Source organism: Cottoperca gobio, chromosome 20, assembly GCF_900634415.1.
Source record: "Cottoperca gobio chromosome 20, fCotGob3.1, whole genome shotgun sequence".
NCBI classification, from domain to species: Eukaryota; Metazoa; Chordata; class Actinopteri; order Perciformes; family Bovichtidae; genus Cottoperca; species Cottoperca gobio.
In genome coordinates, this window is record NC_041374.1 from 12870626 (window position 1) to 12893459 (window position 22834).

A 22834-nucleotide genomic window follows, 5' to 3' on the forward strand; every position below is an offset into this window, starting at 1 on the left:
GATATGGGTTTTAATATGTTATGTCAAATCAAATTCAAATCAAATGTATTTATATAGCCCAATATCACAAATTATACATTTGTCTCAGTGTGCTTTACAGACTGTACAGGATACGACACCCTCTGTCCTTAGACCCTCACATCGCACAAGGAAAAACTTCCTAAAAGAAACCCCAAAAATGTAGTATGTCAGGCCTGCTTCAGGTGGCTTGTGTAGGGTAGATAGCAGGCTGCGTTCAAATAATAACTGTGTGTGCAGCAGTAGAGGGGTGTATTGGCAGCATTAGGCCGTGTGTCTGAACATATTCACCTTACTGGGTGTAGCTCACTTTGGATGACGTGAGATGTTCACCAAGGCAGTGATTTATGCATGCTCGTGATGAAGAAATATAAGAATAAAATTGTGTTCGCTGGAGAAGAATAACAAAACGTTTGTGTCTGAATGTGCATGTGTTAGTTTGTGAACGTGCGAGCACGTTCCTGTTTCAGTGTGTAACTTTGTCTCCGTCTTTTTTTTCAGGGCAAAGATCGAGATCCAGGTGAGAAATTCAGAGCACCACCCTACACCACACATCCACCCACTTTGCACACCGCCTTCTCTTCTTCCACTGACTGTGTGCACAGAGACAGCTGATCCTCAAACAAATGACCAAATTTTGGAACGTAATCCACGCCACTATTGATATGTGCTTGTACCATTTATCAGCACGCTGCAAGTATCCGCGGAGAAAAATATCCATGCTAAAAATGACTGGCCAAGCATTTTCTGTTGCATTTTTGCTAGACGACTCTTATCGTAACTAACTATCTAAATTCCTTTGTCGTATTTACAACCGTCGTACTTTAAGCAATTATTATTCTGATGAATTAATTTTTTTTTATTGTAAAAAAAAGGCCACAGGTGAACACAAAGATATTTGATATACAAGGATATGAAAATATGTAGTATTGTAGATGCGTTATTGTCCACAAACTAATACATTTTGGTTATATCATAATATACAGGATAAACTAGATTAACCAGGGGAAATGATAAACTCCCCTCTATCAGGTTGTGTGTCAGGATTGGCAATAGGTTTGCATGAATTGCTACGGGCATGGCATCATAATTGTTTTTCCCGGTATCAGAGGTAACCCGGCTCAGACAGAGAGGAAGGCATACCCGGTAGCTATTAACTTATTGTATCATTGCAGCCGAGACTCAATTTATGTCTATGAAAGGCTCCTGTAAACAGTTTAAATTGAATAAGACCAGACATGTACAGTAAATGCAGTACATATAGCCCTTGTGTTTCTGCCCTCCTTCTGTGGCTTTCTGGTTCTCAATCTTTTTTTCAATAGAATGTGAATAACATGCACCCTCCTTTTGAATTTTGTGTCTGTGTGTGTGTGTGTGCTTCCACCACACAGAGGCCCTTTAATCTCTCATAAACCTGGCTTCAACACTCATTTTTCCACCCCTCCATCCATTATGCTGCAGAAAATCATTTCTGACTGAAGACGCATTAAAATCAATAGGCATTTGATTGCCCCAGCCCTTGGCGTTTCATAATATTTCGATGCTGCTCTCTTTGTCTGTTTTCAAAGGTGCGCTAACACTTAGCTTGTCCTTGTGTGGATAGGAATGCAATTCAGCCCCCAAGATTAAATTCTCCATGGCCCTGTGTCTTTAGAAGTCCTATTCGGGCAAGCTAGCACATGTCAGGCTGCCAGCCCCGGTGCTACTGCTCTGGAACAGACCCTGCAAGAGAAGCGAGCCAGATATAGATGCATTAGCTTTCAATACAATGTTGTTGACATCTCTTATTATTTGCCTTAAGCTCTGGCCTTTTCTTCATGCTCTCACTTGAATTTCTTTTTTTCATATTGTATTCCTGCACAACACTATCGCCACACAATGCAGAGAAAGATACGCATATGGCACATGAGATATGAACAGAACATTTGTTTGGCATAGGTGGATGCTTCATAACAGTCGTGGTATAATACAACTTCAGTGATTTCTTGGAGAATAATGGGATCAAAGTCGACCATTGTGCAAAATCAAATAGTGCTGACTGAGGTCATTTCAACAAACATATTCAGCCTGATTATAAGTAAGATTATGATAAGTGCAAACCCTGCAATATATTACCTGTGGAGTATGCTTTAATTAATATTTGTTAATCGTAGCAGGTGAGGAAAAGATATGAATACTATGAGTTTGATTGTAACCAAGTAAATCGATAGAAATGGTGACAAAGACAACACCATTACCAAGCATAGCATACTGAAACCAAGGGAATGATCTTTTGTTTAATTCTTTATTGTAAATGCAATTAGGACTAGTTTTTATCAAATCACAATAATGGAAGAAAATGTTGATTTGATTGAATTTTCCTTTACATACATACATACATACATACATTTCCCCGGGAGGCCAGAATACATTGTGCTGCAGTGAACAGCGTCCACACTCACTCCTGCTTCGCTTTGTATCTACGAGCCTGATAACCAGTCATGCATCACAGTGCACTGTTGCTTATCTGTAATATGATAATGGGTCCAAATGATTTGCAAGGGCAGTACACTGGTGACAAGGGGTGTGTTTGTGTGTGTGTACACATGTATACTCCCTCTCATTACCACCTATAACGGGGCCATGAATAGTTTAGTGGAGCAAAGACGCACTTTTAGAATAGCAAACATGACCTTTTAGACCTGAGGTCATACAGACGCATGCACATTGATACATATTCATGCAGCCAGGCATCGAAGGAACGAAGCTGAAGAAGTCTAACAGATCTTCTCACACAGCTACTCAAGTCTACTTTTAAAAAGAGGACATTTGGTTTAACTAAATGAATCAATGGTTCACATGCTGATTACAATTTTGGTTTTCAGTTCAACTGAAATCACTTTATTCCAAAACCCATAGAACATGAAATATAAAGTAAAGAATTAGAAACAATAAAAAACTAATAATTCATCCATATAACACCGTCAGCACAACTTCTTACTTTAACAACATTTAAATGTATAATAATATTAATTTTAAAAAGTACAAAAACGGTAAATTAATAAAGAGAAAATATATATTTCTTGATGTGGTGTAGATTTGTTAATTAAACAATGTTTGAATATTGCTGATTTGTTTTAAGCTCTTTTGTAAACAGTATGCAGGAATGAACTGTGTCCCTCCTGCAGGTCTGCCCAAGATGCTGGTAATCAGGAACTACTTCGGGGTGCCGAGCCCTACGTCTGGTCCAGCACTCAGCATCCAGACTGGTGACATCATCGAATTAATCTGCGCCGACCTTCACAGCCCCTGGTGGCAGGTCAGTGGTCACACTGCCGCTTAATCACATATTTACAACACTAAAAAATTGACCTACTGTATTTAAATCTCTCATCTTCTCCACTGTCAGACCATCTAACCCTCAAACTGACATCGTGCTCTCTAATAGGGTTCGCATGATGTATCTGTACGTCACTTCTGCCTGAAAAGGGCACTGTATCGACATGAACTACTGTACTACAGTATTGTATTATAATCAGACATTTAATGAGGAAACCAACACATCTCATAGTACTTAATACAAAACAGATAAAATAGATAAAGAATTCAATTAACCCTGTATAAAGGCTTAACTGGAGGCAGCTAAAGCCCCACACTGAGAAAACATTCAATATCAATCAGCTGCGTAGCCAACAGACCGTAATCATTTTGGTTCTGGGGGTGCGTGAAAAATAGAATCGATCACTGTAATTTCATTTCATTCAAGCAGCAAACATCTGCTTACTCAGTGTTACCAGCTCTAATCATTATCACACTGTTAGCAAGGAAGCAGCAGAAAGCAAGGCTTTCCACAAGGACGGATAAAATGTCCTGAGGTAGCAGGGATGTGACGGGCCACGACCACAAAGCCACCGAAATGGGATAAGCTGGACGCGTGCTACTTCTCAGATTATGTGTCTCATAGCACACCCCTCGGTGAGGCCTCGGCCCCCCTGATTAACCCTTAGAGGCCCTGAAAACGTCAAAATCACATTTTCAAATAAAAAGGTTTGACCGTAAACAAGACTTTTATATGTCTTTAAAGTCCAGTTGGCTACATATACACACACATATGCATATGTATATATATATTTAATATTAGGCCTCACATGTGTAAATAAAAATAGCTTTTCTAGGCTCTTGAAGAGTTGTACAAATATGAAAAGGAAAGATGTATTAAAAACTCAGGTCTCTTAATACATCCAGGTATCAGGGCTGAAACACTAGAAGTGATTTAGCTAAATTGCAGGTCATGGATGAGCTTTGCAGGTGTGTGGTTGATATTTAGAAAACAAAAAAACAAGCATTTTATATAATAATTTACACGTCTAAGGTTTGCATTGCATTCAAATTTGTATAATGTACTGTGTAGGACAAGTGGTAAATTAGAAACAACAAATCTACTCCAACTATACAGACACACACTGCATGCTGCAGGTTCCTGTGTATTCACACCTGCTCAATTAACTGTAGCAGCAGTATGCATTTGCACAAAACTCAATTTCTTCAGAGCTATGGAATTCATGACTGGATTATTGTCCCATACAAATCAAATATTTTGTCAGTGCACAGAACAAAAAGCAGCGTCAGAAGAACCTCGCTGCACTACGGCCTCCCTATTTATACAGACTGAGTTTTCCTCGGTGTTTATAAATCAAGGCACCGAGTTTAACAAGTCATCACCATGGGAGGAATAAGGAGCTCTTCCTCTTTCCTTCTTCCTGCCAGCCATTATTTCTACAATAGTTAACTAGGCTGTAAATTTACACTGCTCTGTGTTGCAAGCTAATTGTTTCTGAATAATGGAGACAGAGTCAGCCAGATGTACATAATGCAATTATCTCTCTGTGGTTTCAGGGCAAAATCCTGACGACGAAAGAGGTTGGCTTCTTTCCAAGCGACGCTGTGAAGCCATGCCCATGTGTAAGCTGCATTTCCTTCCAGTCCTTCGCTACATTAGGGCCTGTTGTAGCAGCTCATGTCTGGCTACATGTATTTACTAGCAGTCCAGTGATGTGAGGATGGTTGGGGATTGTGAGGGGAGTTAATCTATTTTACCTGGCATGAGAAGAAAAACAGCCGATGGGTTTTCATGTTCTTTGCACAAGGAACTTGTGTTGTCTTATGAGATAAAAGTGGTTTACTGTCTAATTCACTTTATCAATAAGACGCAAAGGAGAACAAGAGCAATGTCCTATAAGGAACAAGCAATACTTTATATTGAGAGGGAGGAATAACGCTCTGTTTCGTCTGCACTGACTTATTGCTTGTTTTTGTTCTTCCTTTTATAAATATCCTGGATTGTCATGTTGCATTTGATGAAATTAAATTCACACGGTGTCCAGCTGCTTCAGGAATATGAACTGTAGATAACAAATCACCATATCTACACTTTTGTAAAGATAAGAAGGGCATTATGCTGTTTTATTGGGGTTGTTAAAGCACCCGTTTTATATAAGAGCAAAACATCAGCTTGAAAACAGTGAGGTGGAACTGGCACCATATACTTCACTGTACCGGTTTGGATGAGTGCAAGGTAATGAAAATAACAACAACACATGTCCACCTTTGCTCTTTGCTCCAGGTCCCGAAGCCTGCCGATTACACCTCTCAAGCTTGGTACGTTCACACATCAGCTGCAGTCTGAATGTATTTGCAAAGAAAGTCTTTGACAGCAACACAGAGTTTTATTGGATCGAGCAAAACACTACAAATACAGGTGTAAATTCATCCCTCATGTACGAAACATCAGATCACACAAACTGATAAGTCAGTAATAAGTCATTTGCAGTTGCAGGATGCAGTTCTGACTCTGCAGTGTAAGCTAATAAACAGCTACCACACAGATTGTAAAGGACAATACACAGTGATTAATGGTATGCAGACAGTGAATGACTTCTGTTCTTGTGTGGCTGCTGTGTTGTAGGTTTGCAGGGCCCATGGAGAGGCTCCAGGCAGAGACGGAGCTCATCAACAGGGTCAACAGCACATACCTGGTCCGCCATCGCAGCAGAGAGTACACAGAGTACGCCGTCAGTATAAAGTAAGACATTCCTACCCAGTCGTTCAACAACCTCATATACTCTGATAACAACTAGATGCTTGGATGTCATTGATTAAAATGGAATATTATGAAACGAGATGATACACAATGTTACTCATAACAGGAGTGCCCTTTAAATGTACTGTATTTGAAATGTTGCTATTTATTGAGTAGTAATTATTTGGCTTGCCTGGGGTCCGGCTATCAACAATCATCAGATTGAATCACGTCTCACTTCTTCTGTCTGTCTGCGGCGCTCCAGCTGCTACATTCATCAGAGGCCTTTAGCCAAACCGCAGTATTGGCCTCCTGGCTTTACTGTTCCACACAGTTTGATGGACTAAGCTTTGAGACTGTGGTTAACCATAGTGATGTGTGAAACTCACCAAATCAGATGTTAATGGAGGAGTGTCTTAGTTAAGACTCATGCTCATTGTTTGAAATCAAAACCCACAAAAACAATCGCATTAGAGTCCAAAAGCCACGTTAATCTTGGTAATGAGAAATGAACAAAGCACATTTCAGAACCTTGGGGTGCAGTCGACTCCACAATTGTTTGTAACTTATCTTGATGCATAAAATAAATGATGTCAGTGTGAAACATAGGAAGAAGACTTCCGGCCAGCACGAAACATTCCTTAAAATTCTTTCAACTTCTTAGAGCATCCTTTTCTTCCCTGGAAAGGATCGCTTTCAGTGCCTTCAAGTTCTTCTTAACTCAAGTCTTAATTGCTTGTGTGCACACAGAAGGGTGGTCTGAACAGCTGTAGGGATTATTAAAGCGTCCCTGTGAAAGACAGAAGCAGAAGAGTTGACAGAGAAGCTTACGTCGTGGGAACGACATTCAAAAAGCATTCACGAGCAAGGACCACAGCACAGCAATATATGTTGTTGAAAGACTTAATGGAATTGTACAAGGTTTGAGGAAGATCAAATATTGTGAGGGGTGGAGGAGGAAGAGGGATGTCGTCCGATGAAGGGATGATGAGGGGATGTTGGTAAGGATGAGGTAGGAAGACAAATGAGGCCGAACGGTTAGCTTAGCTTAGCACAAAGACAACAGGAGGGAAGAGCTAGCTTGGCATATCTGTATATTATTTGTTTCAGAAATAGCATTTTGGTTTTAAAACCATTTTAGTTTTTGAAATCTCAACTGGTAACCAAAACCTGACGCAGTCATGCTGGGTGTCCAAAGTGGGAACTTTCTGTTTGGATCAATCGTAATTTGGAATTGGGTCTTATTATCCTCAAGAGCGTTTTTAAATCAGGTCTCTGTTTTTTGTATGAACAGTAATAAAATGCATGTAGGTTTGTATGTTTTCAACAGGTTAAAGCAGTTGATAATGAACATTTCCAACTTTGATTAACGGCCAACTGCAGCAATCTGCTTGTTTTCTATTTCCAGTTGAGCAATGAGTAAAGCATGACTGTGAATGACAGACGTCGTAGGTTTCTTCCCGCCCTGACCACAACTTTTACTCCTCTTGACTCAGAGCCCCATCAGCCACCCTGTTAATGCCACCACAATTATGTGTGTGTGGGGCAGCGGTTACACACATTTTCTCCTGGCTACTCATCCTTCACATGCCACAAAGCTTTGGGACCCTACAGCGACGGCCGTGCTCTCCACAAGGGCCAGGGGCTGGCCACAGATCGATGGTGGTGATCAGAGACGGAAATTAGACTCATAATTTATTCAATGGCCCACAGGTACAACAACGACGTGAAGCACATAAAGATCCTGACCAAGGACGGCTGCTTCCACATCGCAGAGAACAAGAAGTTCAGGAGCATATTAGTGAGTCTTTTTTTTCACCACTGCAATTCATAAATAAATCATCATGTTTGCTTAATGACGTGTCAAAACCTGAATTTTATTTTAGCAGTGTGCACAAAAATAGCTATGATTAGAGACGTGTTTATACCGGCCTTAGGGCTTCAGCATTATAGATAAGTCCATTGCATAATGGAAAAGGTTCACCAGTTTTCTTTATGTGTTCTGTGTTTTCTGTATCTAAGATTGGCTAATAACAGCTTTTTGATTGCAATATAAAAATAAAAAAATGTGTTAACTTATAATATTCGCTGCATTTGGAGTCAGGAAATCAGATAAAAACATCTGTCCAATGTGATTGTAAGTCAAATATCAGCTTTCATAACATTGCAATGCACCGCCTCTTGTTACCATTTCATATCTAGAGCAGGTTTAAAGCAATAGGTACTGTGGTAAGAATAAGACTTTGCTTTCAAGCAGACTGTTCATGATTTGACAGATATGTAAATGATATAGATGTTTCTGTCATAAGAGCATCCAGACATGTGTAATTTATCTGGTTCTACAAGCTACTTCAAGAGAAATGTGACATGCAGCAAACACAAATGCAAATGTCTGCATATCTATTAGTTTGCTTACTTATTTCTATGTGTGTGTGCATGTGTGCGTGTGCGTGTGTGTGTGTGTGTGTGTGTGTGTGCGTGTGTGTGTGTGTGTGTTTCCAGGAACTGATTGAGTACTACAAACACCATTCCTTGAGAGAAGGTTTTAGGAGTCTGGACACCACACTGAAGTTTCCTTACCGGGAACCGGAGAACGCTGCTATGCACCGCCTCAACCGGTCGAGTAGCAACAGTGAGTACATCTGAAGAGTGACTAAGAAGAGAAACAAGCCACACTTCTATGTGGTAATGGTAGTAACTGATGCCACAACTCGACAATGTTAAAAGTACTGATGAAGGATGTTTTTTCTGAAATAAAATGTGCTAAAGTAATATATTCCTTCAAAGAACAACTACTGTTAGTTCTGCAACTAACGATTACTGTCATTGTTGATTAATCGGTCGATTATTTTCTCAATTATTCAATAAGTAGTTTGTTCTGGTTTTCTCAACAACTCAAAGATATTTAGTTTACTGTCACATTTCACAAGCTAGAATTAAAGATTTTTTTCTTCTTGTTTTATAAAACCATGGCTCAAACTGATTATCAAAATAGTTTGCTTTTAATTTAATGTGACAACGAAGCGATTCATCTTTGCAGCTCTAAAATCTATCCCACACTGTTCATGCATACTTTGAGCTGATTATACATACTGTACGCTTCAGACTCATATTTCCTTCATGCTAAATGTCATCTCAGTAGGACAGAAGCTGAATTACAAACTTGGCAGTTGTTGTGTTTGGTGTCATTAAACGCACCCTGTGGAGGTTTTGACCACTAGCAGCGCTATGGAGCAATGTGTTGAAGCCCCCCCTGTTGTTTGTATCTCATGCACAGCAACTTATTCTTGTAAACATTGCCTTTAAGTTTTATGGCTAAAGGCTGCAACTGATGATTACTTCTTAGTATCGAGAAATGTCTTGATTAATAACCTGGTTTGAATCAGGAACTTCTGAAAAATGCTCTCACAAACCAAAGTGAAGCGTTCAGATCGACTCATTTGTATGACCAACAGTCAGAAAAGGAATCTTGCCGACTCTGATTTAAGTCAGTGAAGCAGTCTGTGTGATCTGACACGATCACTCCGCTGATCATTCATGCTCCTTTTATTGTTAATAGTTTTTGTTTCAACCTGCGACATGCAGCTGTCACCGGCTCTGCTGATATTTCCCACCACTACTCCAGCTTCTTGTTCTGTTTCCTCATCCTCATCAGCCATCCCGGCTCTCTCTCACACAATGCTTTAATTCCATCGGCAGCATCCTCACAGGCTTAAAAGCACCAGGTAGCTATTTGTTGTTAAAAACAGTCTTCTGACGTTAATTGTTTTTGACCGGACTGTCAAATAGTGGTTGGAGAATCAACTAAGCATTTATTAGTTATTAGATTTGATAAGACTCTCTGGAAGTCAAATCGATGCGAGTTTGAGTAAACGTTCAGAGGAGAGAGCGATAATCTGGTGCAGCCTTTAACGAGGTAACCAAAGTCAAAACCATTTATACTCTGAGTTATAGCCTTACAGGAAAGTCAAATATTAATACCATCCATTAGTTACTTTTAATTTGATCTTTTATATATTTATCTCTGTCACAAATAAACAAGATATACTCTATGATCTGTTTAATCATTGTTTTTAATTAAATAGTCATTTTTACATAATAATAATTTAATGTTTCTCAAATCAACATTTCAAAATAAAACATGATTTGATGTTTGTAACTTGTAAAATTACGACAATAATTTATTAGTTAATATTAAACCATCACTGGAAGAAGAGTGATGAAAATGAAGTATTCTTCAACCATGAATCAATTTACTACACAAATGTACCGGTAAGTGTAATTTGGGATTTTGAAATGAAAGCTCTGCAGCAGATTATTGTTATATTCCAGCTGTCAAACATTATTTTATAATATAGAAAGCCCAAAATGTGTTGTCGACAAACAGACAGAAGATGTGCGCTAACATGATATTTCTTACCTGTGAAAGAATGAGGTGGTAACACCTCGAGACAAAGCAGCTATTGTCACAGACTCTGAGGAGCAGAACTGAATGCAGCAAATTGCTTATTATTTATGCTTAAGGCTGTTGAACTCTTAAGTGTGCATCGTTGTCAGTCATTACTCTTACATATCTGATTCCTCTCAGTATTCAGGTGTTGGAGATGTTATTTATCAGAGAGAACACGACATCCTGTGAGATGTTCTTCTCCTTTCTGACTTGGAAAGTGTGAGATGTGTGGCGTGTGCAACTTTGAAAGGAGATTTTAATGAGATGATGTTTTGGTTTGAAGTGAAGCAACAGATGAAACAGCAGAGCGCTGTCAAAGTGCCAACTCAGGAGTGAACATAGACATTTCTGTGACAAAAAAACAGTTTTTTTTAGTGAAGTTTGGTGATGTACAGTGTTTTTTTAGTTTATTTTGGGAAAATAAATGTGGCGTAAATTCATCCTTTGTTTTATGGGCTTGTCTGATAATGTCGTGTCGAAAAACCATCAAGAGAGGTTTAAACACTGAATTACAAAGTGGTGTGCCTCTAAAACATCCATGATCACCCCACACAAGCTGAATGTTTCAAGCAATGCCAGAAGAAAAATGTATTAAACTGTGTGAGCCAGGCAAAGCAACATTGCCCATCAGTTGGTTAATGGAAAATGTATGACTTATCGCAATCAGTGGCAAAATGCGATTTCATTTGAACCCTGTATGCCACTGTGTGGAATGGAAAAAAAGAAAAGAAAAAGTCCAGCCTTGACGATCACGTTCCAAGTGGGAGAAATGTGAACAGATTGCACGGAGCTGTTCGGTTGTTCTGGAGGAGGCCTGTTGTTCAAACTCTGCTTCAGAACACAAGTTGAGACAGCTTCAATCCAAATTAGTTTTGCTGCGGTGTGGTCTTCTATCTTGTAGGCAGCTGGTGTTCAGACTTCATTTTCTCTCTTTCACTTCTAAATGACTCTTTTGTTTTGATTTGCATCCTCCTCAAGCTCTGCTGGAAGACTGCTAATTAATGTTTATGCTTTGTTTTATGTTTTTTGGACAGTTTTGCAGAAAGCAAAAGTGATTGGTTGATTTGAACCAATACGCTAACTACAACAGCAATAACAGCGGCGTTAACCCAAAATATAAATGAATATGTGTCCATGGCACAATCTGAGCTGACAGTGTGTGTGGATCTCTGGGCTGCTGATTGGATTTTAGCTCATCTTCACTCTTTTGTGAAATGTTACAATGCGTGTGTGTGTGTGCGTGTGCGTGTGCGTGCGTATGTGTGTGTGTGCTACTCTCCATTTGTCAGCCAGCCCACATTGTGTATTCCAGTGTGTTCCACAAATCAGATTTAGCAAAAATGAAGCATGTAAAATGTAGCTGGTGTTTTGGTGGCTATTTGAAGTGGAGGGTGATCCCTCTTCATATTGCTCGTACCTAGACACTATTAGGGGTTGCTGAGCTGTCTCTCAGTGAGCTGATTAGTATTCATTTTAAAAACCACTGGAGCTCTGCTCTCCTTACAGCATATCAATAACCCAGGCCAGTTAACTTGCCAGCAGTATTGTTGGGAGCGACACATTTTTCATAAAGTTTCGGCATTTATCTGCCATTGTGGGGATTCGATTTTCTTTTCCCAGTGGCAGAAATATTGTGCCTCTTTGTAGTCGTGTTGTGTCTCTTTGTAGTCGGGTTGTGTCTCTTTGTAGTCGTGTTGTGTCTCTTTGTAGTCTTGTTGTGTCTCTTTGTAGTCGTGTTGTGTCTCTTTGTAGTCTTGTTGTGTCTCTTTGTAGTCGTGTTGTGTCTCTTTGTAGTTGTGTTGTGTCTGTTTGTAGTTATTTTGTGTCTCTTTGTAGTCGTGTTGTGTCTCTTTGTAGTTATTTTGTGTCTCTTTGTAGTCGTGTTGTGTCTCTCTGTAGTCGTGTTGTGTCTCTTTGTAGTTATTTTGTGTCTCTTTGTAGTCGTGTTGTGTCTCTTTGTAGTCGTGTTGTGTCTCTTTGTAGTTGTTTTGTGTCTGTTTGTAGTCGTTTTGTGTCTCTTTGTAGTTTTGTGTCTCTTTGTAGTTGTTTTGTGGCTCTTTGTAGTTGCTTTGCGTCTGTTTGTAGTTGTTTTGTATCTCTTTGTAGTGGCGTAGTGTCTCTTTGTAGTAATTTGCATCTCCTTGTAGTCATTGTGTGTCCCTTTGTAGTGGTTATTGCTTCTCTCATTGTTTGTTTTGCCTGACTTTGCTGTTATTTTGCATCATTTGAAGACAGTTTGAATGTCTTTTTAGTTGTTTTGAGTGTCTTTGTGGTAATATTTCATTGTTGTATGGTCAAGTTGATTCTATTTTGTAGTTGTTTGATTGATTTACCAACAAGAAATGTTAACAGTCACTTTATATAGCTCTGGGCCCAGTAGGCTCATTCAGTAATCCATTCACAATACTAATAAGCCACTTGTCAATACCTTTCAACTTCTGATTCTTGTAATTGTCTATTTATTTTGAATGAAAATGTTCCATTGCCCGGACAGTACCCGGACAGTACCAGTAATTCCAGGAATGGGATGTTCTGTTTACAAACTACTTTTATTTCATTTACACTGTATACTTTGTTTTTACTGAGCAAAAGCCTTGTAGCATCTGTATTTTCTGTTGACTGCACTTGTGTCATACATGCTATGTTGACATTCTAAAATAACTCAGTGGACTAAAATATATCCATAAAGTCTAAGGTACTGATACTTTCAGGGTTAGAGGTTCTTTTCCCCAGAGCAGGATGCCAACACTGCCAACTCTAAGACATTGTTGGAATCAGATCAATGCCTGAAGCTTGTTTCTTTGCCAGTGGAAATACTGGAAGAGAGATAAAATTGCAAAAGCAGTGGGCCACCAGAAAGTAGAGAAATCTATATTGTGGGTATTGTGAGCTTAGGAAAGACTACGTCGAAAAATGAGGAAACCATAGAAAAATACGATAACAATAGAATGTGAAATAAAGCAGCATTATTTTCTAATAAGTTATCAAGTTAAATGCGTCTGTCAGAGGACATTTGTGAAGATCTGCAGTTGTGGCTGTATTACAGCTGGATGATTATACAAATATGCAAATATAAATCTCTATTCCGTCCCCCATTAATGATGCATCCTTTTGACAAATTGGGAACAAGATATGTCATTAATTCATATTTCAACAAAATCTCATCAGTGTTGTTTAATTGTTTTGGACCTTTAATTCAGTCAGGACGATCTTTCAACACAAAATGTGCATTCCTCCAATGCATTATGTTCATTTATAATAGCCAGGTTTTATTTCAGAATGTTTCAGAAGTAAGACCTTTCTATATTGGAATTTCATATTTTAGTAACTGTTAATTAAACACAAGTGTTGATATTTCAGACTAGACCGAGAGTTTAACTCCTCATATTCAAGTATAAATCAGTGAAAGAAATGCTCCAGTGGCTGTTTAGATGAAGCACCACTTGCTAGAGCTCAGTCTGTGCCTGTTTTCATACAATTTTTAACAAACTGCAACTGTGTTCTTTATACCTCAGAGTTGGGATTTAAAAGAAAAAAAAAGATGTTTTATTTTTCTCCTTTGTTTCTCTTTCCTTCTACCATTCCCCCCATCCCTGGCCTCTCCCCTCTCGCATCTCTCCGCTCCCCGCCTGGCCTGACCTGCCATAGCCCCATTGCTCTGCGGCCTCTCTTTTGTAACTCCTGCCGGCTACAGCTTTGTACCTCCTTCCTCTGCTCCCTTCTGGTCAGGTACAGGTATCGCTTCTCTCTCTCTGTCTGCCTCTCTCACACCACTTCCCTCTCTTTCCTTTCATCTTGAAGTCTGCTTAGCATGCTGGCCGTAGCTCAGTGCATTCACATTACATCACCGTCTGAATCTCTGCCTTTACATCTGCCGTCTAGCTTCCCATTGCACCACTTCACCTCTTCCATAGTTGTGTGCACATACATGCCATCCTGTGTGGATAATAGGGACTGTTTGTATACGTAATGCATGTTATTTTGTGTGTGTGCATTTGTGCATGTACAATGAGAGAAATGAGTGGCGTTTGAGGCATATGTGGCTGAGTTGTGTGTGCTTGCTTGTGTGTGTCTGTCCGTCAAAGTAAAGGTGGAGGTGTCCAAACAAGAGTTCCTCTATATTAGATATTCTATCCCCACGGCCAGGTTGTAGAGGTCTGACATTCCATTTCCACCTGTCAGCTTAGCCCAGTCCGACCCACCTGACAGTGTCTGGAGCAGGTAGAGAGCCGGCAGGGTGGGATGGAGCAGAGGTAACTAGCTAACCTTCTCCACAGCTGCCTCTCACACTGCTGTCTCAGTGACAGGATGTCTAGTCGCACACACACACACACACACAGCTGTCAGCACACTCAACTAAAGCAATGCACTACACAACTACTTAGTAGGGCCTCACAGACACACTGTTCATCATTTCTAACTCCTGCCTAGTTTCAAACCAGTGACCTACTACATCAGGTTACACCATTAAACGTTAGGACATGTCTTAGATAGTGAAGACTTTGATAACTTATAAATATGTTTCTAGGAGACATTTGTAGAGCCGTACAAAAGCAATCAACTTAGTAAACAGGAGGTTACAGTAGCATCACAAGCTGGAGGAGGAGGGAAACAAGGTAGTCATGACGCCCAGGCTAGCCTCTGTAACTCAGCGTTACTTCACATTCAGTCGTTCTGAAGAAATATTAAGCTTTAACACATATAACAAAATTAAACGATGATTACTTTGTGAGCACAGAACTACAGCTCCTCTTTAGTAAACGCTTACGTTATATCTAGTTAGCAGCAGCTACATTCTCCTACTACTATTAGTACTATACTTGGCAGATGTGTTTACGTTTAATTGGGAAAGAGAAAGAAAGATGGTGAAAGGTCCGGATGAATGAACAAATATCATCTTCATCTGTGTGTAGTGTACATGTGCCGACACTGAGTATGATGTTTTTAAGTTTCTTAAACCTTGAATACAACCAACTGTATTGTAATACCCCTCTCTCCTCCCCTCTCTTTCTAGTGTTTACGCCAAAGGTGATTGGTGTGGCGATCGCGCGGTACGACTTCAGCTCACGTGACACCCGGGAGCTTTCGCTGCAGGAGGGCGACGTGGTTAAGATCTACACAAAGTCCGGAGCCAACGGCTGGTGGAGGGGCGAGGTCAACAGCAGGGTACGTGTGCTGGCCTTAGGATGCCAATAAAACAGTCTCAAATCACCAATATCAAACGGGGGAAATAATATTTTCTGGGGGCTGATATCGGCTCCCAGATCATCCACTTTCTTAAAAAGCTTGAAAAAGTTTACGTTGGTATGGCGAAATGTTTTTCTCTCTTTCATTAGTTTGTGTTTGATGTTGACGCATGTTTACATTCAGTCTTATTTAATCAAGGCATAAAAGTTTCCGAACTTTCATTAGCTTTATTTACTCAGAAACTAGTTTTGTTTCTTCATCCTGGATGTTAAATCCTTAAATCCAATTTTAGTTAGTGCTTAAAAACTGGCAGTTTGAAAGGGATATTCTTGTCTGTATTTACCTGGAAGGGACTGTTCAGATTGAGTCTGTTTCATCTTTAGTCTGTCACGAACACCTTTCCAATATTTCCATTTCCCAATATTATCGCATGGAAGAGTTCATTTGCTGATCTTGTATGTCTTAAATGCATACGTGTTTCCCTCCAATACCGAGCACGCTTTATAATCAGGCATGCAGCCTTGAGAAAATCCTGCTTCTAAATGCAGGGAGATATATGTACTGACTCCTACTCACATGCACCGCATTTCAGCTTGGTGTGTGTGTGTGTGTGTGTGTGTGTGTGTGTGTGTGTGTGTGTGTGTGTGTGTGTGTGTGTGTGTGTGTGTGTGTGTGTGTGTGTGTGTGTGTGTGCTGCAGCCCTCAGTAATGTGTCTGTGCCGTGAGTGTGTTTTCTGAACAGATGTTGTAAATGAAGAAGCTTTTCTCTTTAAGCCTGATGTGCGTGTTGATGCTGCTCCGGTAGAAACTAAAATCTGTATGTAGAGTCTGTCGAGAGCTGTTAGAGTCTCTGTAGACGCTTCAACCAGTAAAAACAATCAGTTCTGCTGCCTCAGAAAAAGCAGGCTGACTTTTTGTCAATTGAAAAACACTTTAGGATTATATTGCTATAATGTTGGAATATCAATTCTATTTAATATCAGGCTCTTAGTGTCTCGTTATCGTCAACTGTGATCAAAACAGAAGATACTGGCACACGCTATCCAAATATGTGTATAATAATATCGCTTATTCCAATCATACAAAATGTCTTTAATAACCATAATGATTTACATTATTTAATGAAATGTGTGACATTTAAATCCGACTCGATCTGTTTTTATTAAAGCGTTTGGCCATGTAGGGTCAAAGCTTTTTTTGTTGCAAAGAATGTGCTCACATTTATTTTAACCTTGAGTTTATAATATGAATTAGTTATGTGTTCCCAAAAATGAATCTCCAAACACAACTTATCATAATAGTTTTGTCAACAATGTAAAACATTCGCAATAAATGTCACGTTGGAACTCAGCAAGACAAATGGCCAAATGTTATTTTAGACCACCAAGGGCTTTCTAGTAAAAGTATTAAATCACTAGTAGAAAAAGCAACGGTGGAAGTAGATACACCATAAATTACTAATTGTATGATTACTTATTCACATTTCTTCCCCCTCAGGTCGGCTGGTTCCCATCCACGTACGTAGAGGAGGGTGAGGAGTGAAAGGTCCAACGTGAGGAAGAAGAGTAAAATAAAGGAAAAACGGCAGCAGTGGAGTAAACAAACTATGAACACATAAGTAGCAAAGACTGAGCTTCTGCACCGCTGCCTGCCCCCGTGTTACTTTTCAGAGCGAAGCACTCTCCTCGATGGAGTCCTGTTGCCGACAACCATCCCAGAAGCCTTTGGGAGAGAAAAGGGCTACAGCACGCTACAGATGCGAAGATGCCCCATCATTTCTGGTTGACTCTGTGTGGCTAAGTGACTCCACCAACTAGCAGCTTGCCTGTCAGCGGGGCTGAAGCCCTCGCCAGACACCCCCTCCTCCCTCCATCGATCCATAATTCACCCTGCGCTCCCTTCCTCAGCCAGCCAGCCCCCAACTCCCACCTGTTTCTGCTTGCCAAGTCGGCCGTCGCCAGTCTGTCAAAAGTAGATACTCAAATGCTACTCCTCCATTCATGCACTCATCCATCCACCCATACAAGCATCCATCCTCCCTACCACCCCCTGTGGGAATAGAGCCATCTGAGGCGGAAAAGATCAACACTGTATTATGTCCCCTTCTCTCTCTGAAGGGATTTCAGTTAGTTTTGACCTTGCCTGTGCGTTTCTGCCATTAATGCAGGTGGTTATTGATGACTTCATGACCCAGATTTACACACACACACACACACACACCACCCACCTCTCCTCCCCTTCAGATTATGATCGCCTCACACGCGCTCTTACGGGAGATGTAAGAGAGGGATGGCGTTGGATAGCATCGCTCCGCAGTGCCAGCAATTGATCGCTGTTGTTCCTATTTTCCTCCCACCTCCTACATTCTTTATCTCCAGCCCAGCCTCTCATGTTTTCAGTTGTCTTAGCCGTTAGCGATCCTCTGTTCTTATCGGTGGCGGCTCCGTCGACAGGAGCCCGTTCGCCAAGGGTTTATCTTATTGGAGGCATTAGCGGCCTGTCGGGGGAACGAGCCACACTACCTAAAAGCCACCTGTTCCCTTAACATGAGAAAAAGAAAAGAGAAGCAGAGGAAACACAAACGCAGCCCTTATTCCTCAATTTCTCTGCCTCACTTTCTTTGCTTTGTTTGATTGATTGCATTCTTGAACAAGTGAGAAATACGGCATTGATGGTGTTTGGGGGGTTATCTACCCAGATCAGTGTGTTTTATCATCATCTTCCTACTATAACTGCTATTTTAGAGCCTTTTTTTTCACTCAAGAATATAATTTGGGCAGAACACCTGCAATTTAGGGGATTTATTATTTAGGTATTAATACTTAAATCCAAAAGAACTGATATCAGCAATCAAACCTTTTTCCACTGCTCATATCTTCCTGCTAACTGTCTTCCCTCTCCCTTCCTGTGTTCCCCCCTCACCCCCTGGATACATTGTGCACACTGTCTCCTTAATCCACAGTGAAATAAATAACTGTACAGACTTTACACACTTGTAATGTTAACACACCAATATAAAGTCACAGACAGAGTAGGAAGGCAAGTGTACACAGAATCCAAATAATTATCAATGTATGTCAGGAGGTGAGAACAGAAAGTCTCCAGCAGTTGGCCGTGTTGCCAGGATGTTGAGTCTCTCTTTCACAGAGAACTACAACACTTTGTGTTTGAAATATGTACATATTGAAATGTAATTGGATTCACGGTTGCTGATTCCTTTTCAGACAATAGGCAGAAGGCAGGCAGAATCCTTGAAAAATGTCTTCTTTCTCTAAAGCTGTTCTTTGGCTATATTTCTTATTTTCCCCTTATATAGAGACTTTCACACACGCCTACACATGACATTTTAAAAACCATCCATCTCTTTTATGTTAAGTGAAACTATTAAGTACATAAAATACAATATCTGTCACACATATTGGGGGAGTTTACTAAGAGGCAGCATTCTTGAGTTGACAACTTAAGTGAAAACATGTATCAGACATTGAATACAGTCAAAACCTTCACAGCTAATAGAAAAGTTAGAGCATTCAAAGCTCTCCTCCCCCCCTGCCATTTCTTCATTGTGTCCATGCCATTGGGTGTTCTGTCAGGAATATATTTTGTGAGTAAGACTTTATTGTAAAGATATGCTTTTGTATGTTGTTAATGGAGCCATTATGTTCGGAAACCCCTTAATACCCCCCTGCCAGCCCTGGCACTCCATGCCATTATAATATGTACAACAACATATTTCTTTCGTTCTCAGTCATATTGTTGAACACTGGACTGAAGAAATGTGTCAAAAAGAATCGCCCTAATGCATCGCTCCAAATGTTGTATTATCATCAGTGTCATTAAGTGACCACTAGATGGAAGCATCCTAAACACATCTCCTCTCCAAGCCAGTCACCTTCGACTTGTTTAAATTTGGAGATGATGTCATCTGATTAGGAGATGAACAATATTTAAGGAAACATTTAGCATCAGGCTTGTTGCTGTGAGTGAGAGGGAAGTTTTAAAACACACACGATTAAGTGTTCTAAAGAAGGGAACAGTGAGGATTAGTAATGCAGGCAGACTTAAAAACATGCATACAAACATTATTTGTATTGGGGAGTTTCATGACTTCCATCATGTTATCAGATTCCCTGACTTCAAAATGTTCCAGGAACTTCACGTCCTTATGTTTCCTCTCCTCCTGCTCTCTAAAAATGTCTTCAGTCTCTGAGCAGTGAAACATTACATTTATAAAATCTTTAGGAAATCTGCGGTGAGGCGACGACGCAAATGTGATCCAGCACAAGCCCTTCTCCTGTCTTGGGAGAACTGGAGAGGCAGAGTAGGCTTCTCTAATCTCAGACTCCGGTAATCCACTCCCGCACTCCTCCTCCACCCAGATGAACTCTGACAGCTGGGCCATTTACAACTGCAGGCCTCCCTCCACTCCTAGTGCGCTTCCAGATTTTTTTTTGTGTGCTGGAGGGACGGGAGGAAGGCTCAAGGGTATCTGTGATCTAATCATTACACCATCTCCTCACCCCAGCGACCCCGCTGAATCCATCTCTCTGTCGGCTCCTCTCCCTCGCTCTATCTCACCTTGTCACTTCCCTTCTCTCTCTCTCTTTACTGCTCTCTTTCCCCATCTATCTTTCATCCAATCTCTGTCTTCTCTCTGTATTCTGTCCCTCACCCCGATGCTCTGTAGGCTGTAACTGGCGCTGCTGTATGTTGGCGGGAGGAGAATAGAAGATTCAGTATTATCAGGAGAGGCGGATTCTCTATAAACAACCACAGCAAAACGAGGACTAGTTTAGTTTGACCACAAACTCAGACTGGGAGAAATGATGGCAATTACATGGTGAATTAGAATTCGCTTTCACCTCTGTCATCTCCCATATACAGTGTGTGCACAGATTCTGTCTATATGCAGAGGCACACACCGTGTACGTGTGAAGACAGGTTCTGGGAGGATTAAGGGGCCGGGCAGGTCTTCACCCAGCAGGGGTTTTAGGATGAAATCTTCTCAACCAACATGGGAGGACATTTCTGTAGTAACCTGAGCAGAACATAATACACTATACTATCATCCGTACATGAAGAAAACATGCCATTGTTCCCATCCATAACCCATTGACACATCATCCACCCCTCTCTGTGGTACATATTGCTATCAGCGCTCACTCCTGACTGAAGTTTGCATTCAGTGTGTTCTGTTATCCCCACGAAGCCAAAGATGTATGCTGTACTTACTGTACACTCAGTGTTCTGTGTCTCATAACCACGGTACCCGACCGCTGTGGCCTAACTCTAAAACCGTGCAATCTCGACTGTGTAGCATTACCGTGTATTGTTGCTGTACTATACTGTAAAATATGTACATAGCATATAATAAAGATATACATTGCTTCTTCTAATATATTTGTTATTTCATATCGAGTGATTTACAGCTGAAGTAATCTGTTATCAGCCGTGTTTATCAGAATATTTACTTTAAAACAATATTAAAGACATACAGAAGAGTGTTTTTAAAATGTCTTCGTTTAAGTGACATTAAAATAATGAGTATGGCACGTTAACTTCTGAATTATGTTGAGTCTGTTCGAAGTTTTAGGTTTAGACATTGAAACCTTCCCACATTTGCTTAAGGCCCTGTCACACGTATCATCCGTATGGCAGAAATGTAGTCCAAATACGTCCAACTTTATCGGATCGGAAAAGTGAACATATGCAGATACGCATGTCTTACCTATTGATATCGTATCACTTACTAATACAAAATGTATCAGACGAATACCCAACGAATGCATAAGATATACAACACATACAATACATCAGCAACACGCTGGTGTACGTAGATATAAGGTAAGGTATAAGTAGTGTTTGTTAAGAACTCACTGTGTTCTGCTGGGGTGCGTTGTTGTTGAACGTTGTTGTTGAACGCTGATGTTTTGAGCATGTTCACAATTACGGGACGTACCCGACGTGTGCTTCATAAGATATGCAGACGTTACACATAAGTTACGTTAGACATACGTGAATACGGAATACATACGTGAATATTTACCTACGTAAATACAGTCCGTCACTACGTTAGAGGAACGTTAGATATAGGCTACGTCGGCTGACGGTGAACCCTACAGCCAATGTATTGATAACGAGTGGATAACCTATTCCTACCCTATTAAGATGATGCCTGACGACGGAGTAACTTATTAAACGTGTTTCTACAGTACAGCTAGCGTTCAGCTAGAGTTTTGGGAGCTTATTGGGGTTTGAATATAGTATAATGGGTCCCTGTGAGTAGCTCATCCTCACTTCTTCACAGCACATCTTGATGAGTACATCAACCCATCATCAACCCAGCATCAGAGAGCATGGAGGATGCTGAGAGGCTGCGACAAGAGTACATTCCAGCCGTTCTCCAGCATCAGCATGACGTGAACCAGATGGCACTTTTCCAGCTCGGTTGGCCAGAAGCTTTGATATGTTTTGTATAAGTAAGTGATAAGCTATCAATGTTGGACATATGTATAATAATTCGTTATGTATTTGTTATGTATACGTCAGCTACAACACCGCTGTGGAAGAGTTGGACGTATTTGGACTGACAAATTTTGAGCTACTTTTCATATATGGCGGCATGTTTCTGCCATACGGAGCTGTGTGACAGGGCTGTAGGTCTGGCGTGTTCGGCATGTCGTCTGCGTCCTTCAAACGATCACAACTTACCCTGAATTTATATCAATGTATTGCCGATATTTCGTATGCACCGGCATACGTTTCTGCCATACGGATATGTGTGACAGGGCCTTTACCGACTGTACTTAAGTGTTTCCGCTTTCTACCTCTTAACACTTGTTACGTTACATTTCAGAATCAAATATTGTATATAACATTCATGAAACAGATTAAGGATACATTCCAGACTGCTTAGATACTAAATGTGTATCTAATAATGTTTTACCACACAAAAAGAAGTTCAATTAACTGGTTCAAAATCCTACTTGAAAATTTCTGAATCTATGAATATGTAAACTTTGCACAGACATTATCATTCTGCACATGAAGCTCTCCATCCAAGTGAAGAACAATATGCAACACACATTTTCAAGAGGAGGTGGATTTACCAAACATGATGC

The 22834-nt window shown here is 40.4% G+C and overlaps 1 protein-coding gene across 1 annotated transcript in view; it reads left to right on the forward strand.

Moving 5' to 3' along the window:
- vav3 (vav guanine nucleotide exchange factor 3) overlaps window positions 1-21109 on the forward strand; it is an 82410-nt gene extending 61301 nt beyond the window's left edge. The window contains 9 exon segments of the mRNA XM_029457603.1: window positions 520-538; window positions 3186-3316; window positions 4894-4959; window positions 5621-5655; window positions 5963-6079; window positions 7790-7877; window positions 8579-8708; window positions 15541-15692; window positions 17211-21109. Of these exon segments, the coding sequence (XP_029313463.1) occupies window positions 520-538; window positions 3186-3316; window positions 4894-4959; window positions 5621-5655; window positions 5963-6079; window positions 7790-7877; window positions 8579-8708; window positions 15541-15692; window positions 17211-17255 (783 nt within the window). The 3' untranslated portion in view covers window positions 17256-21109.
- Window positions 21110-22834: the final 1725 nt, after the last annotated feature.